The 14,244-nt window shown below is 44.2% G+C and overlaps 1 protein-coding gene across 6 annotated transcripts in view; it reads right to left on the reverse strand.

The window, feature by feature from the left end:
* The window catches only part of FLNB (filamin B), a 72,249-nt gene that overhangs the window by 23,101 nt on the left and 34,904 nt on the right, over positions 1-14,244 (reverse strand). For 5 of the 6 annotated variants that reach the window (XM_035546501.2, XM_035546499.2, XM_035546500.2 and 2 more), the window contains exons 10-26: positions 14,047-14,173; positions 13,299-13,435; positions 12,713-12,906; positions 12,251-12,364; positions 11,586-11,729; positions 11,115-11,238; positions 10,692-10,852; positions 10,018-10,108; positions 9,594-9,763; positions 7,104-7,221; positions 6,091-6,353; positions 4,892-5,489; positions 4,485-4,658; positions 3,944-4,106; positions 3,427-3,587; positions 1,988-2,155; positions 200-323 (exon numbers count right to left, since the gene is read on the reverse strand). In XM_035546501.2, the coding sequence (XP_035402394.1) occupies positions 200-323; positions 1,988-2,155; positions 3,427-3,587; positions 3,944-4,106; positions 4,485-4,658; positions 4,892-5,489; positions 6,091-6,353; positions 7,104-7,221; positions 9,594-9,763; positions 10,018-10,108; positions 10,692-10,852; positions 11,115-11,238; positions 11,586-11,729; positions 12,251-12,364; positions 12,713-12,906; positions 13,299-13,435; positions 14,047-14,173 (3,031 nt within the window). Of the gene's footprint in view, positions 1-199; positions 324-1,160; positions 1,248-1,987; positions 2,156-3,426; positions 3,588-3,943; positions 4,107-4,484; positions 4,659-4,891; positions 5,490-6,090; positions 6,354-7,103; positions 7,222-9,593; positions 9,764-10,017; positions 10,109-10,691; positions 10,853-11,114; positions 11,239-11,585; positions 11,730-12,250; positions 12,365-12,712; positions 12,907-13,298; positions 13,436-14,046; positions 14,174-14,244 lie in introns of all 6 variants that reach the window. The other variant, XM_035546502.2, reaches the window with a different exon arrangement.

Here is a 14,244-nt window from a genome sequence, read left to right on the forward strand (position 1 = left end):
CAGATACACCTCCCCTCTGGCATCCCTGCTGTAGAAGCAGCAGTCTCAAATCACCGCTAAACACAGAAGCCGTGCATGTAGCTGCACTGGTTTTAGTAGAAAGGACCACAGCTAGTCCTTAAATGGTGCTCAAGTGCTTCGAGAGCACAATCAGGTCACGAACTCTTCAGGTTATCTAAGTTTATCCTCACCACCTTACCTGCGAGGAATCTCTTCATCAGCATACTTGACAGAAATCATATACGGTCCCTCCAGGGTGGGGGTGTACACCACTGTGTGGGTGCCATCTCCATTGTCTACCACATTAACAGGCTCCACAATTCCTAAAAAAGCAACAGACAATTCTCAGCTGCAATATTAAAACTCAATTCCTCACCAGCCATTTGATGCTCCAAGATGTTCTGCTGATTTACAGTTTGGAACAAGTTAAATTTCAAATTTTTTTTTATTTTTTTTTATTTTTTTGAATGAAGATAGTGGGCATGGATCAGTGATCAGTTTCCCTTATTTTGTATTTAAGAGCCATTAACTTAAGATAGATTTGCCATCAACTGCTCTCTGGGTGCCCGTCTTCTCACTGTAAACAAAAGCTAGCATGAAGATACTGGAGAAAAAAATCTGCCTTTTTGTACAGTCCTGGTCAAGAGCAATTGCTCAAAATACTCTGAAGATCTTCCCACGAAGAAAATGAGTAATGGTTATAATTGCCTGAACCGCCATTTACAAGATTACATACTGCTACTGGGATTCACTGCACAGAGTTGAGCCCTAAAGCCTGTTAGTGCATAGCATTCACCAATTTGAGTCTTTCACAATCAGGTATTAGGAAAGGCAGGCTCACTGCCTAGACAGGAGAACCCTGCAAGCTGCCAAAGTCCTAAGAAAGCAGGATCAATTATTTCAATTTGCATTAAACTAAACCTACAGCAGATTATGCGACATATCAGTCCAGATCGACACACAAAGCAGTCTACAATTACAACTTGGCTTGAAACACAGGAAAGATTAGCAGTATAGCGAGTGCAAAAGAAATGTATAGTTGTCATGCAAAGCCTGAAAAGCAGCACAGTTTGTTCCCACTCCCTCCTCCAGATGATTCTTGCTGTTGCCAGTTGGATTTCTGAGAGCCAAAGTTGCCAGTAGTTAGTAAGAGTTCAAACCTGTTGCAGTGTCACCCTTTGGATCACCTTTAAAATCCGAAATCGTTTTCAAAGGAGAGCTCGATCCCTGGGAATCCGTCTCATCCACTAAAATTAAAGAACCGTTACCTGAAAGTCACTTGCACCAGGACGACCCGATACTTGAGCGGTGAACTCTCACCTCCTAGCAAGGTGCAACTTAGAGGCATCTAAACAGTTCAGTAGGGGCGACCTGTACATTACCCCTTGCTACTATTCTAGTAGGGCTTAAAGTTGCCCCTCAGCTGTGCCTCGTGGATGGACAGTTATTTCACTGCTGGGCTCTGGGGATCTTTTTAGTGATGTTGCTCCACAGAGGGGCAAGGCTGTAGCAACGGTCCTGCACTGGTCTGAGCAGCGCCCTCGCTAACAGAGCTCTGCTGTGTGTTCAGCGAGCAGCAGCTGCCCTGACCGAGGGGCTCCTTGTTCTACGTGAGATGCTGTGCTATGCCAGCCAGCCCAGGTTCAGATGGAAGGCTGCTGTGAGACGTCGGATTTACTTGTTTATGCCTAAACCTAAGCCATGTTTGTTCATCGGTGATGCTTACTCATCTCACTTCTCTAACCTCTGAAGATTAGGATAAAGCGATTTAAAGACATTGCTCAAAGCAGCCCTGCACAACACACAGCTCTCCTCCTCTTACAGCAACACACGTGGATCAGCATTCCAGATGCATGCACCAGAAGAATGGGAACCAAGGGAAATGCTCCTACAAGGGGCATCACCACCCATGCAAGTAGGGCCAGTAGCATGATACCCACCCAAGTGCAGAGATGGGCACAGCCAGGTTGAGTTCTTCGCTTCTTACCTCTGGGTCCTGCCACCACCACCTCCAAGGGCGCTACTCCTGCCTTGCTGGTGTCTACAGTAAAGGACTGTGGGATTTTGGCTCGAACAGCTGTTCCCAGACCTGGCCCTGCAATCTTCACCTTGCTGGGATCCACAACATCCTTCACAGGAACCTTGAAAGGACTGCCTGGAAGTTAAGGCAGACAGTGTTAAAACAACACAGCTTTAACAGTTACAGTAAAATGCCCAAACGCCTGCAAGTGGCTGGCTCTGGCTTTGCAGGCTGAACCATTTTAATACCTTGGGCACTTCTGTGGTACCCAAACAAGACGAGTTACTATCAAAGACAGCACCAGTTCAGCCTATGCTATGCACTAAATCAACATAGAATAGAACTTGCAAGGCACAGGCAACTGATCAAATGGCAGGTTGCAGTACATAACTTAAAATGTAGAAATAACACTTTTAAAGGGGAATATATGAAGGGTTGTCAGACTGCACCTGGAAGTAGCCAGGCTGAGTGCTGCAGACTGCTGAACCCAAATTGTCTGCTATAACCCAAGTTTTAGTCCTCAGACCATCTGCTTCTGCTCTGATCACAGAGTAACAGTTGTGATTTATCAGCTTTGAACACCTGAGAAGAAATTCATGAAACCAACCAGAAGCACAAACAAAGCTTCACACAGGCACTTGTTTCTTTCATTTTTTAACAGTTTCAGTATGTTGATAAATAAAATGGGGCCAATAGGAAAAAAACAGCTCCCTCTGAATGCCTGGGAAAGAATATTAGATATATGCTGTATGACAGCACTAAGCACACAGTGCAGCAAAACGTGCCTGGTGTTTAGGAGCATTAATCACTGGTTTCAAGCAAAACATCCTTCTTTTAATTGTAAACTGCTGGCTTCCAGATGCATCTGGAACACTGCTTAAATCTACTTCAGCTTAATATCAGTGCAAATACACACACAGATTAATGCTTGCTTTCAGAAACGGTCACTACTCTTCCCTGCAGTGACCAAAACTTAGAGCATTTAATACAATCCCCATGACAATACACTTATTACACTGTCCATCCTCATGACAATATGGGCTTCATATAACCCCCATTAGACCATATTACTGCAGAACAGTCTGGAAGGCATCCAACAAACCAAAGGGCTATTTTCTTAACCTAACAAGTTACGCTGCACTTAAATCATGTCCTCCCTGACCCAACACAACCAGCATGGGCTATATGTGCTGTTTGTCAAGGCTAGCATCCCTGTCCTTATCCCACCCATCTGGACATGCTCTTTTGCTCCCCTCAGCCAGGTACTAAAGTTTCTTCCGGTACTCCCAAGAAAAGCAGAATGTTAAAACCTCAACATCCTCAGCAAGAGTGAGATGCAGCGAAGGCATCAAGTCCTTAGCTCAACACCTTCCCTCCTCAGAAAGCCACTGAGCAAGAGCTCTTACCAGGAATATGTTCTCCCCCATAAGTGATGTTGACATCATAGTCTCCTGGAACATAAGGAACATACTCGGCGCTGCAGCTCCCGTCCTTGTTATCTTTACAGCTAATTTTAGACTCTGAAGGTCCCTCAACAGTTATTCCTAGGCCACCAATTCCTGCCCCTCTGCAAAAGAGAAATACAGATTGTTAGAATTACCCATTTGTAGGAGCACTCGTGCTACCTTTAATGAAAATGCAGCAGCCTGACTTGTGATGTCCAGCCTTTAGTGCTCTGGAATGCAAAGCAGTTCAGCACACTCACGTTTTCCCAAAATTTTATCCTCAACCATTATCAGCTTGTAATCTCTGCAGAGCAAAGTGCTCAGTAACCTATGAGGTAGCATACACATTAATCAAGAGTACATAGTTTGGCCCTTTTATAAATATTTGTACTGGATTTAGCATCTTACATTGCACAGCCCATTACGCTCCTCCCTCCCTCCCTCAGATATTCTTGAAAGATCAAGTAGGCCTAGGTACCTGGTCACAACCGAAAAGGCATTTGGCTGATTTGTGAAAGCTTCTTTGAGTCCGGGTCCTTGCGCCTTTACACGTGACGGGTGGCAGCCCTCTGTCACGTTCACTCTGAAGGGACTGTTTGGCACAGGCACACCATCGTATGTTACGCTGACTGTGTGGGGACCTGTTAGAGGAGGAAAACACACACTAAATTCCCTAAATATTTTAAACATTTCACTTCTACAAGATCCTATGGACTTAGATGTCAGCAGATAAGACCATCCTCCTGCATTTCACAAAATTTGAGTAGCGTTTCATAACTGAGACACCACCTACGCACTGTTCTTCTGAAGCTAAGTTACAGTAAGTCATTTATTCAAGTTAAAATAGATACTTTCTGTAGAATTAGCTTCTCTACTGGCAAAAAAAACCTGCCAGAATGCAAAGTTACTGGCAGACCTCAACAGTTTGCCAAATGAAAGTGTCAGAAGAGATGTTTGCTGTTAGTTTTCCCCTCTCAAGTGGAAAAAAAGACAAAAAACAACAAAACAACAGAGGTTACCCTTTTCAAACGGCGTGTACTCTACTGCATATGTTCCATCAGCATTGTCTTGGATCTGACAGTCTGCGGGGGAGCCAGATGGGCTTGTGATCTGTGTCCTGATGTGGTCACCACCAGCTTTTGTTAGAGGTCGAGCATCCACAGTGAACTCAGTTGTAGCTTCCCGGAATACATCTGCAGAACAACATTTTGAAGAGTCACTTCAAGAACCACATGCATTTCAGACGACAAAACATTTCATGAACCAGCATGATAAACAACTCGTTTGGGAACATAACAAAACAACCCCTTTGAAGGTCACCATGGAAACACACAAAGCTGTTACAACTTGAATTGCTTAGAATAGCCTGTGTAGGGTAAAAGACCTTCAGTCCTACAAACTCTGACAAAAGCTGGGTTATTCTCACCTTTCCCTTCCACTCCTGGTCCAAACACTTTAACTCTGCTTGTGTCCACTGCTGGCTCCACTTTTACCCGGGCAGGGAATTTAGGCACTTGCTCTCCTCCATATTTCATCTTGATTGTGTACATGCCAGCCGAGAGAGGCACATATGTCACAGCGTAGGTCCCGTCTTTGTTGTCGTCAATCTGGACTTCAGCTTTAGAACCAGTATCCGACACCATGTCCACTCGAAGGTCACCAGGACCCGCTTCCGTACAGTCGACATTCAGCAGCCCTGCCTCACCTACTTTGCCACGTTCAAGACCTGGGCCTGTGGCAACAACTTTAGAGACATCAAATGGCATTTCTATGTCTGCTTTAAATGGTGAACCAGGAATGTGGACCTCTTCGAAGAGGATGTTTACGAAATACTCTCCAGGCTTTGTGGGCAGATAGGAGACAGAGCAGGTTCCATCACCGTTGTCTGAGCATTCAATCTTAGCTTCACATGGGCCTTCTACTGTCAAACCCAAACCGCCAGTTCCTGCCCCTTTGGTATCTATCGTGAATTGGGCTGGTTTTCCAACAAGGCCTCCTCGAAGACCTGGGCCATGAGCTTTTACCTAGAAGAGAATATGCAGTTGAGCTTAACTTTTCATGCTATTAATAGCACAGACCACCTAGACAGTCGTTTATATGTGAGACTTGACTAACAAGCTCTTAAAAATAGACAGAAAGCAAAGTCTCTGTCACTCCTCCCAGCTTTACTGTACAGTTGGTGTCTCATTACTCCAAACAAGTTTCTAGACAAGGATATCCATGCTCTTGCCACAGTTGTTTTTATCCAGCCACTGAATATAAGAGGTAGACATATTGAATAGTGGATAGCTGTAGACAAGTTTTCCTTGAAATTTATTTCCTTAGAAAGAAACATCTCAATTAATACATTTGATACAGTCATGAAGCCAACTTCTATTAAATTAGGAGCAACTCTTGCATGTGCCACACTATGCAAGATGCCTGCGGTATTCTTAATTAGTTCAAAATGTTTCCAAATGGCGTTTTAAGGATGACTTCCATGAGTCACAGAGTCTGCAAAAGAAACAACTCAACGCTCTGAGGAAGGATGTTCCAGGGACTAGTTCGGCCAAAAGTTTCATACCATAGCACACGATTCAGTTTTCAGTTATTATCTGCTGTTACAGCCATTAACCATTCCCTTACCTTGGAAGGATCTGGAGGTAGAGTGGCCTCCACAGTATAGGGGCTCCCTGGGATCGGATTGCCATCATAACTCACGTCAACCATGTACAGTCCTTCTTCTCTCGGGATGTACTTCGCCGTACTGCACTCCTTACCCGGAACTGGCTCCACCAGGCATGGCACAGCTTTCCTTGAAGGACTGGCAATATTAACATCCAGTTTACCTTGTCCACCAGCTCCTTTGGTGTCAATTACAAATTCCTGATCCTTCCCTACTTCCACTCCTGAAAAAAGTACAAAATCCATATTACTACATTGAGTACTTAATGTTTGACAATGCTCCAACAAATCCCTAATGCACATATCATTGAGGGAGCAAGCACTGGCAGAGCCTTACTCAGCCTACGCCCTTCTACATGGAAAAAAAAACCAACACAGAACGAACAAAAAAAAAATCAAACAAAAAATAACAAAGTGCCCTGGCTAATTGGAAGTTACAAAGCTACAGTGCTAAACAAGGCTGCAAGACATGGCCTAACAGTGTAATAAAGGCTCTTTTCAGGAACACAACATTTCACAGCCCTAAGTTGTTCTGCTTTCAGAAAATGAGACTGTATGAATGAAACTCCACACTGTAGCAGTTACATATATTTGAACAATGATCTAGCCCCAGGAAAACCAATTTCGTCAGCAGGTTCCTGGTTTGGTGAAAAATCCAGCCCTGTTCACCACAAGGGACTAAACCCCAACACAAACCTTGCTACATATTTTTTTTGTCATATTTTTTTTTCCAAAACAAAAACAAATAAAACAAAAAAAAGAGGAAATTTCAAATTTAGTCCTCTAAAGGACCAGCTAAGTCAGAGTAGCAATGCTATGAAATTGCATGAAGCTGGTTTATCCCTCGATTACAGCAAGTTAAAGAAAAGCTTGTTTCGCCCACTTATGTTATAGCAGAACATGTTGGCTGTTGCACAGACCTAGGAGACCTTTCAGAGGCAGGCTATGGGGCTTCCAAGCCCAGACGTACTTACTGTTTTCAAGTCCATTGACTTTAATTTTGCTTAGGTCAAGCGGAGCAGCAACTCCCACAGTGAAAGGGCTTTTAGGGATAGGATCACCACCATAAGTCACCGAGACCTTCATTGGACCCTAGTTGGAGAATTTATGAGTTAGATTAACGCCTCACTTCATACAGATGCACTAATATTCAAGCAGTACATAATCATTTCACCTAATCTGTTTTTTTCTCCTGGCATGGAGGCGGCACAGGCCGTCTCCCACCCTCCAGGCCCTGCAGACCAGGTATCCCACCCTGCTGCCCCGAGGCCAGGCCAGAGCCCGGCCTGCAAAGAGGCCATATTATTACAGCATTTCAAATACCAGGGCTTTAAGCTGTACAAGTCAGAAAGATTAATGCTCTTGTGTATTTTGGCTGAAATACCACACAGCCATGGCAAGTTCCAGCCCAAGATGTGTGCTCCTTTTATTCTCTTCTACCGCAGTCCATATTTTAGCTATATTCACAGTTTGCTTACTTTTCGTTCTTGGCTCGTTCAGCTCCCAAGTGAAATAATCATGGATGTTTCACACAAGCTAGTGAATAGCTTCCATGATTATTCTTAGTTGTTTTTAGAAAACACACACACGGGTAGCTGTAGCAACACCACAAGTGAGAGAGATAAGGCTGAGTAAACAGCATTAAACCAAGGATCCTCTGCTGCTGACGTGGTCCCTCAGGAATTTAACTACCTAGACAGTCCTCCCACCGCTCTTTAAGAGTACAGAGTCTCACCGCTCCTGCTGGCGAGCCCTAAAAAGGCAGGGTTCAGGAATGATCTACGCACTCACAGGCTGGAGGAAAAGCAACGCTACTAATTACTGTACAGTCTAATTTCACCTCTTTCTAACCACTGTTTTCCTACCATCGCTACCTGTGAGCATCTCCTGTCAGTCCACAGCTTTTCCACGACCCAACATGCTCCCTCAGATGCAGGTTTCCACCACACAGCCACGTACACACACACTCCACAGCCAGGGGACTTGTACTGCTCCAATGTTGAAACATTACCAGCTGAGATGCTCCCCAGAGCGCTGCAGAGCTACCCCTGCAGCATTAGAATGCCACGGTCTAGCAGCTGAAGCTATGTTATCACACACCAAGTGTTGTCCATAGGTTCTTCAAGGTTTTCTTATTTTTCCCAGCTTTGGGACTACACAAGGAAAGATGTGAAAGGCTACCAGGTCTGCCCATGGCTTAATAAAATCCAAACTCATTCACTAACAAAACTATCCCTCACACAGAGGCAATAAGCCAGAGGGTTTCTAATTCTGGCACCAGGGTGCAGTAACACTGAGGACAACCTATGCAGAGGACACCTGGTTTCAGTATCTGGCTTGTCTCACCTCTGCCCTTTGCATGAAGCAAGGTCACTGCTCACAATACACACCCGCAGGCTTCGGGTTACTTTGCTCCCTCCTGCATACCAACCCTGACTGAACAAGCAAAAGCTTCTCCAAATAGACACGCCAGCCACATCCTGAGATCATGCAGCTACTTTATTCAAAAACAAACGCTAGCTCTACGATGCGCCCAAGAATGCTAATCCGGTATTATCAGATAAATAATGCTGCAGTCCCCCATATCAGCCCATTTTTATACAGCTACATTCAAGGAATTCAGTACAGATGACCAAGAAGCTCACTTGTTTGCTCAGGATAGTAAAACACTTTCATCTCAGCACTACAGTGCCTGTGTCTTCAGAAATACATGAGTTAGGCATTCTGGAGTTTAACACCACTTTACAAACACACAAGCACAGCACAAGCAAAAATACTTCTAGTTATTAGCAGCTTCCACTTTCAGCTCTTTAATGGTGTTGCTGGAAGCATCTGTCTGAACCAAAATGTTAGACTGAAGTTATTTTCAACCCAAGGGCAAACCTCAAATACAGGCAAATACTTTGACGTGTTTAATCTGCAGTCCAGCTTCCCTGCTCAGCACCAATTCCTTCACTTTTCTACTTGTGTGGGGCAGTACCATTGCCCAAATGCTGTGCTTTTTCACCTTGTTCTGGTTTGCAGCAGAGCAGCTGCTCGCTGAAAGCTGGCACACTGCAGCCCCAGGATTACAGCACTGCAGACAGTGGCAGCAGCCAGGCCAGCTGTGCAGCAGCTGGCTCCGTTTCAGACCCCAGGATGGATCACCACTTTTCCTTTTCAACAGATAAGGCAGCACAGAGATATCACCAGTGTGGAATGACAACATGAGCTCTGTGCTGCTGCTTCAATAACTCACTTGGTCCCAGGAAAGAAAACAGTGAAAAGCTACCCATAACTAAACCAGAAATCTGTACCACTAGCTTCCAATTCACTCTGTCATGAAGGCTTTGTCTTAGCGGAACTGGACATCCTGGCAGGTTTTAACCACTAATTCCCCTGTGTACAGGCACCAGGGAAGGCAGTCATGGCATTACAGCAACATGAGACATTCTCTTTTGTATTCCTACAGGAGTCAGACCTACCTGCTGTATTGGGGTGTACCGAACGGTGTGGGAATAGTCATAGTTGTCAATGATATCCAGATCTGTCACTGCCTCTCCTGGCACAGGGCTGCTGAACTGCACATCCAGTGGTGCTTTTCCAGCTCCCTTGGTGAACACGGTGAAGTGTGTTGGCTTGCCATTTTCCACACCTGAAGAAAAATGTTAATTCTAATTTACGCAGAGCTCACGCACAGAAACTCTTCTCAGGAAGCATTCAGTACCTATAAATGCTGCTCAAGCAAAAAGCCAAAGGAACAGAGCCCTTTCCAATTGCCTGCCACCCCAACCAGCTGTATCCAGCACTGCATTGCTGAATCCCGGCAGTGTCCAGAAAGGCAGCAGCTACCCCGCAGCAGCTGCTCATGGGCTAGCACCAGCAATGCCATCTCAACCTAGGTCTCACCAGTTTTGTTCAGCCCGGGTCCTTCAGCTTTCACTTTGCTGGCGTCATGTGAAGGGTCCACTTTAACTCTGAAAGGGCTGGCAGGAATTTCCTGCAATAGAAAATGGAGCTCTAGACATAACCATGTCACTCTTCACTACCCAAACTAGACAGATAAAATGAAAGCAGAAACATCTTTAAATGGTTATCTCCAGCAGCATCTTAAGTAAAGTTTCACCTCACTTAAATGCTCTGCCTTACTGAACAGCAGCATTCAAAGTCTAGGACATTGTTAACAGCTGGACTGCTTGCAGGGGCCTCTCCCACTTCTTTCTTTAAGACCTTATTTTTATTCCCAAATTCCCTGGTGAGTAAGATAGGTTTTCTATCATTTAGAATGTAGCTTTGCCTTGCCTCTAGACCTAGGAGGTAAGCCATGACTCACACCACACTCACTATGCCAGCTCAACATGTTACTTGCTTGAACTTCATAGTCTCCAGCCATCTCCCCCTTATTTGTGTACCTTCAAGTATGAGAAAAGAGTTCTTAAAACACTGACTAGACAAGGGGCATGTAAGTGGAAGTGAAAAGAGCCATCTGTACATTGCCACAGTCAGCTGTTGAGTGCCAGGTGCTATGCGGCCAGAGAACACAGACTCTGGAAATATTAGGCTGTAAAATGAAGACTACAAACCTCTCCTGCAAAAAGCACTTTAATAGTGTAGCGCCCAGCGGCAGGTGGGGCATACTTCACTGTGAACGTATCATTAGCATTGTGGATAATGTCAAAATCTATGTCTTCTTCCTCATCGCTGACCACACGAGCATCACACTTAATTCCAACACTGACATCACCTAGGAAAAGCAAATGGCAGTTTTTCACCAGATGGTACAGACATCACTAGCCAAACAGCCAGCACATTCTGATTTCCAGCAGTTGCACAAGTCACAACGTTAACTGATGAAATGGATCACATCACAATTCATTTTAACGTCCTGTTGCCTGAGGTTTTTCCATTTAAAAAAAAGGAATACCAGCAGCAGGAAACAAAACATAACTCCCACCCCTGCATGACCTGCAGTTCTGATACCACAGCAAAACCCAGTTTGCCTTTACCTTCTCCTGCATCAGTGCAGTCAACAGTGAAGTGGGTTGGCTCGCTCGCTTTCAGGCCAGTTCTCTCCACACCAGGTCCGAACACCTTCACTTTCTGAGGATGACTTCCCTGACCTATTAGGACCTGTATGGATTCACAAGGGTCCGAATCACACACCTGAGTCATGCCTGAGACCAGAGTCAAGCTGGAGCATTACTTGGGCAGAGGCTATATGAAAACAGTACCAAAGTAAGAACAGACTGCCCTAACTCCCCCAGGCTGCGTCTGGATTGATATTAGACCTCCAACATGTGAGATTGCAAAAGCAGAAAGCTCTTTCCAAGTGGAAATATTCCCACAAAAGACAACAGACAGGCACACTTTCTTCATGATCACAGAAGGAGTTTATCATCCTAGATATAATGACAAGTAGTCTTAAGCACCAGTGTCCTACTTGGATAGAAGTAGTAATATCCCCCATCTGTACTTACCCTAAATGGGCTATTGGGCACGTTGGCTCCTCCCCAGACAACAGAAATTGTATGTTTGATTGGCTTAACTGGCACATAGGAACAGGCAAACACACCGTCAGGTTTGCTCTTTATCTGGATATCAATAGGGTTTCCTTCTCCATCCTAAAGAGCAGGGGGTATAAGCAGAAGGGTCAGGTACTTCAAAAATCTTTGTATAATTTGAATATCCCAAGACTTTCAAAATGTTTTTTTCCTCAGAACTGCAGCTCAGAAACACTGAAGAAACATCCAGATTACACTCCTGTAAGTCTTCCTCAGCTAAACTGCTTATTTCTAACATCATCTCACAATACATATTTCAACAAGTTCACCTGAGATTCACCGGCTCAAAGACACTCCAGGTGCTTTTGAATGACAACTCCAGAAAATTACAACCTGCCTCTTTGAGGAGGCTCCAAGTACAGGAGTAAAGCCATGTGTTTCATACTCTAGGGAGAAGTCACCATGTCTTGAGTTGGATTTGCTGCCTGACTACATTATACAGATCAAAGCACAGAGCTGCAACAGAATTACACACTCAGAATTAAGTGGTGTGTAATTGAGTAGAAATACTTAAGGTATTTTTCTCAATGGTTCTAAAGCCCTTTTGCTGGAGTTTCACATCTCTGCCTTTGGCTTTTTACCTGTGCATACATCTTCAGTGGTGCTTTTCCAGCATCCTTGGTTTCAACTGTGAACTCAGCAGGATTGTTCACTATACAGCCAGTTTTCTCTAAGCCTGGACCATAAGCCTTCACCTGAAAACAAAACCAAGAGTCTTAGCTTGCAGTCCAGAAATCAGCAAAATTAAGCTATTTATTTCTACAGACCTTCCCTTCCCACAAAATTCATGAAGCACGGGATACAAGCAGAGGCCTGTCTGAAAGTTGATAATTTTGACTAATTCAGCAAGTTTCCATTACATTTAATTGAAACCACAGCAGTATTATTAGAAAAAGCTGAGTAATATCTGGCTGGAGCATGGCAAATTCAGAGCTGTAAGCAGAGTCAGCTTAAGAGTCTAGTGTGTTACCAGAAGCCTTTAGAAACATCTCTGTAATAGTTTTATCAAGGACTCATATGCCACAGTGAGCTCTATACACTACCTTATCCGGGTTGAAGTCTCCTGAAGCTGGTCGGATGAAGGCCATGTAAGGACTGTCTTTTATGTCCTCATCATCACACATGATGTGCACAGCATATTCACCAGGCTCTTTGGGCCAATACCTTACGTCACATGAACCATCATTCTTGTCATCACATTCAATTTTAGCTTGAGAAGGACCTTCTATTGCAAAGCCTGAAAAAGAAACACTTATTTACCAACTGCACAATAGGTTTGTCGTGGCTGCTAATCTAACACTGTTTCCCCAAACTGCTTTTTATTAGCCTTAACCATTCCTTATGCTATCTCCCTTCTTCAGCAACATCATTTCCTTCTGTATCTCATCCCACAAAACCACAGAAAACATTCCCTGTCACAAGCATGCTCCTGTCTCTAGGACTTGCCTTCAGTACAGACTTCCGCCCTGATATATAAATTCGTGTTTAGACTAGAACATCTTACTGATCTGTTTTGGTTTGGTTTTTTGTTGTTTTTAGTTTGTTTTACTGCTTCTCACATTTCTCATTACTTTGTTACTGGCATTGCAATATTTAAGTATTTCAGGCAAACTAAGTAAAGTAACATACCAAGAGAGCCAACTTCTGTGCCAATGGACTCTACCACAAAGTCAGCTGATTTGCCCACAATCCCTTCATGCAGTCCTGGCCCCCAGGCTCGTACTTTCTGAGGACCTGCTTCATGACCTATGTGAACCTCAAAGGGGCTACAAGAGAAAAGAAAAGCACAGAATTAGAAACAAGGACACATACAGCATACATGCTTTTTCCCCAGGCATTTTAATGAGGCTTCACACTGGATTTCCCAAATTAACAGATTCTATCTTGTGGTGGCACAGCGCCCAGCAGACAGTCTTTCTAGCAGAGAGGTCATCTAATGTATCATGCACTTACACCTCACACCACAGATCCTGAGTGTCAAGTACTTCGTTTGCGCTGCTTGCTGTAGTCTCTGACACTAAAATAACAGATCCCTTCAGAAACTCACAGTGAAGTTCAAGCTGCAGGAGTTACCGGAGCCATCAAGGTTGTGTGTGTGTGTTTTTTTTTGTGTGTGTTTTTGTTTTTTTGTATTTTTTTGTTGGTTTGGTTTGCATTCACCATTTTGGGATTATCAAGACTCATGCAAATCACCTTTCAAGACTTTCCCAAAGCCTCTGCAGCCCTAAAACTGGCTGCAGATAAACTGTCACAGCAACTGCTGGCTGTAAACGTCCCACCAGAGCTTCTTCGAAAGTCAGCTTTGCTTTAAAAGCCTGCCAACTACACAACCTGCTGAATGACACAAAAACCTCAAACTACGCTACTTCTGACTCACCTTTTGGGGATGTTGTGTCCACCCCATGTAATCGTGACAATGTATTTCCCTGGGGTAGCTGGATAATATTCAAATGCATATACACCGTCCATAAAGCCTTTTTGTTTCACAAGCTCCTCCAAGCCCTCTGTTGAAAGATCAGTTCAGCATTAAACTTAACAGCTTCCATCCTGCCGTCAATTACTCAGACAAGTTCAT

This window comes from Cygnus atratus, chromosome 10 (genome assembly GCF_013377495.2).
Source record: "Cygnus atratus isolate AKBS03 ecotype Queensland, Australia chromosome 10, CAtr_DNAZoo_HiC_assembly, whole genome shotgun sequence".
In the NCBI taxonomy this organism is placed as follows: Eukaryota; Metazoa; Chordata; class Aves; order Anseriformes; family Anatidae; genus Cygnus; species Cygnus atratus.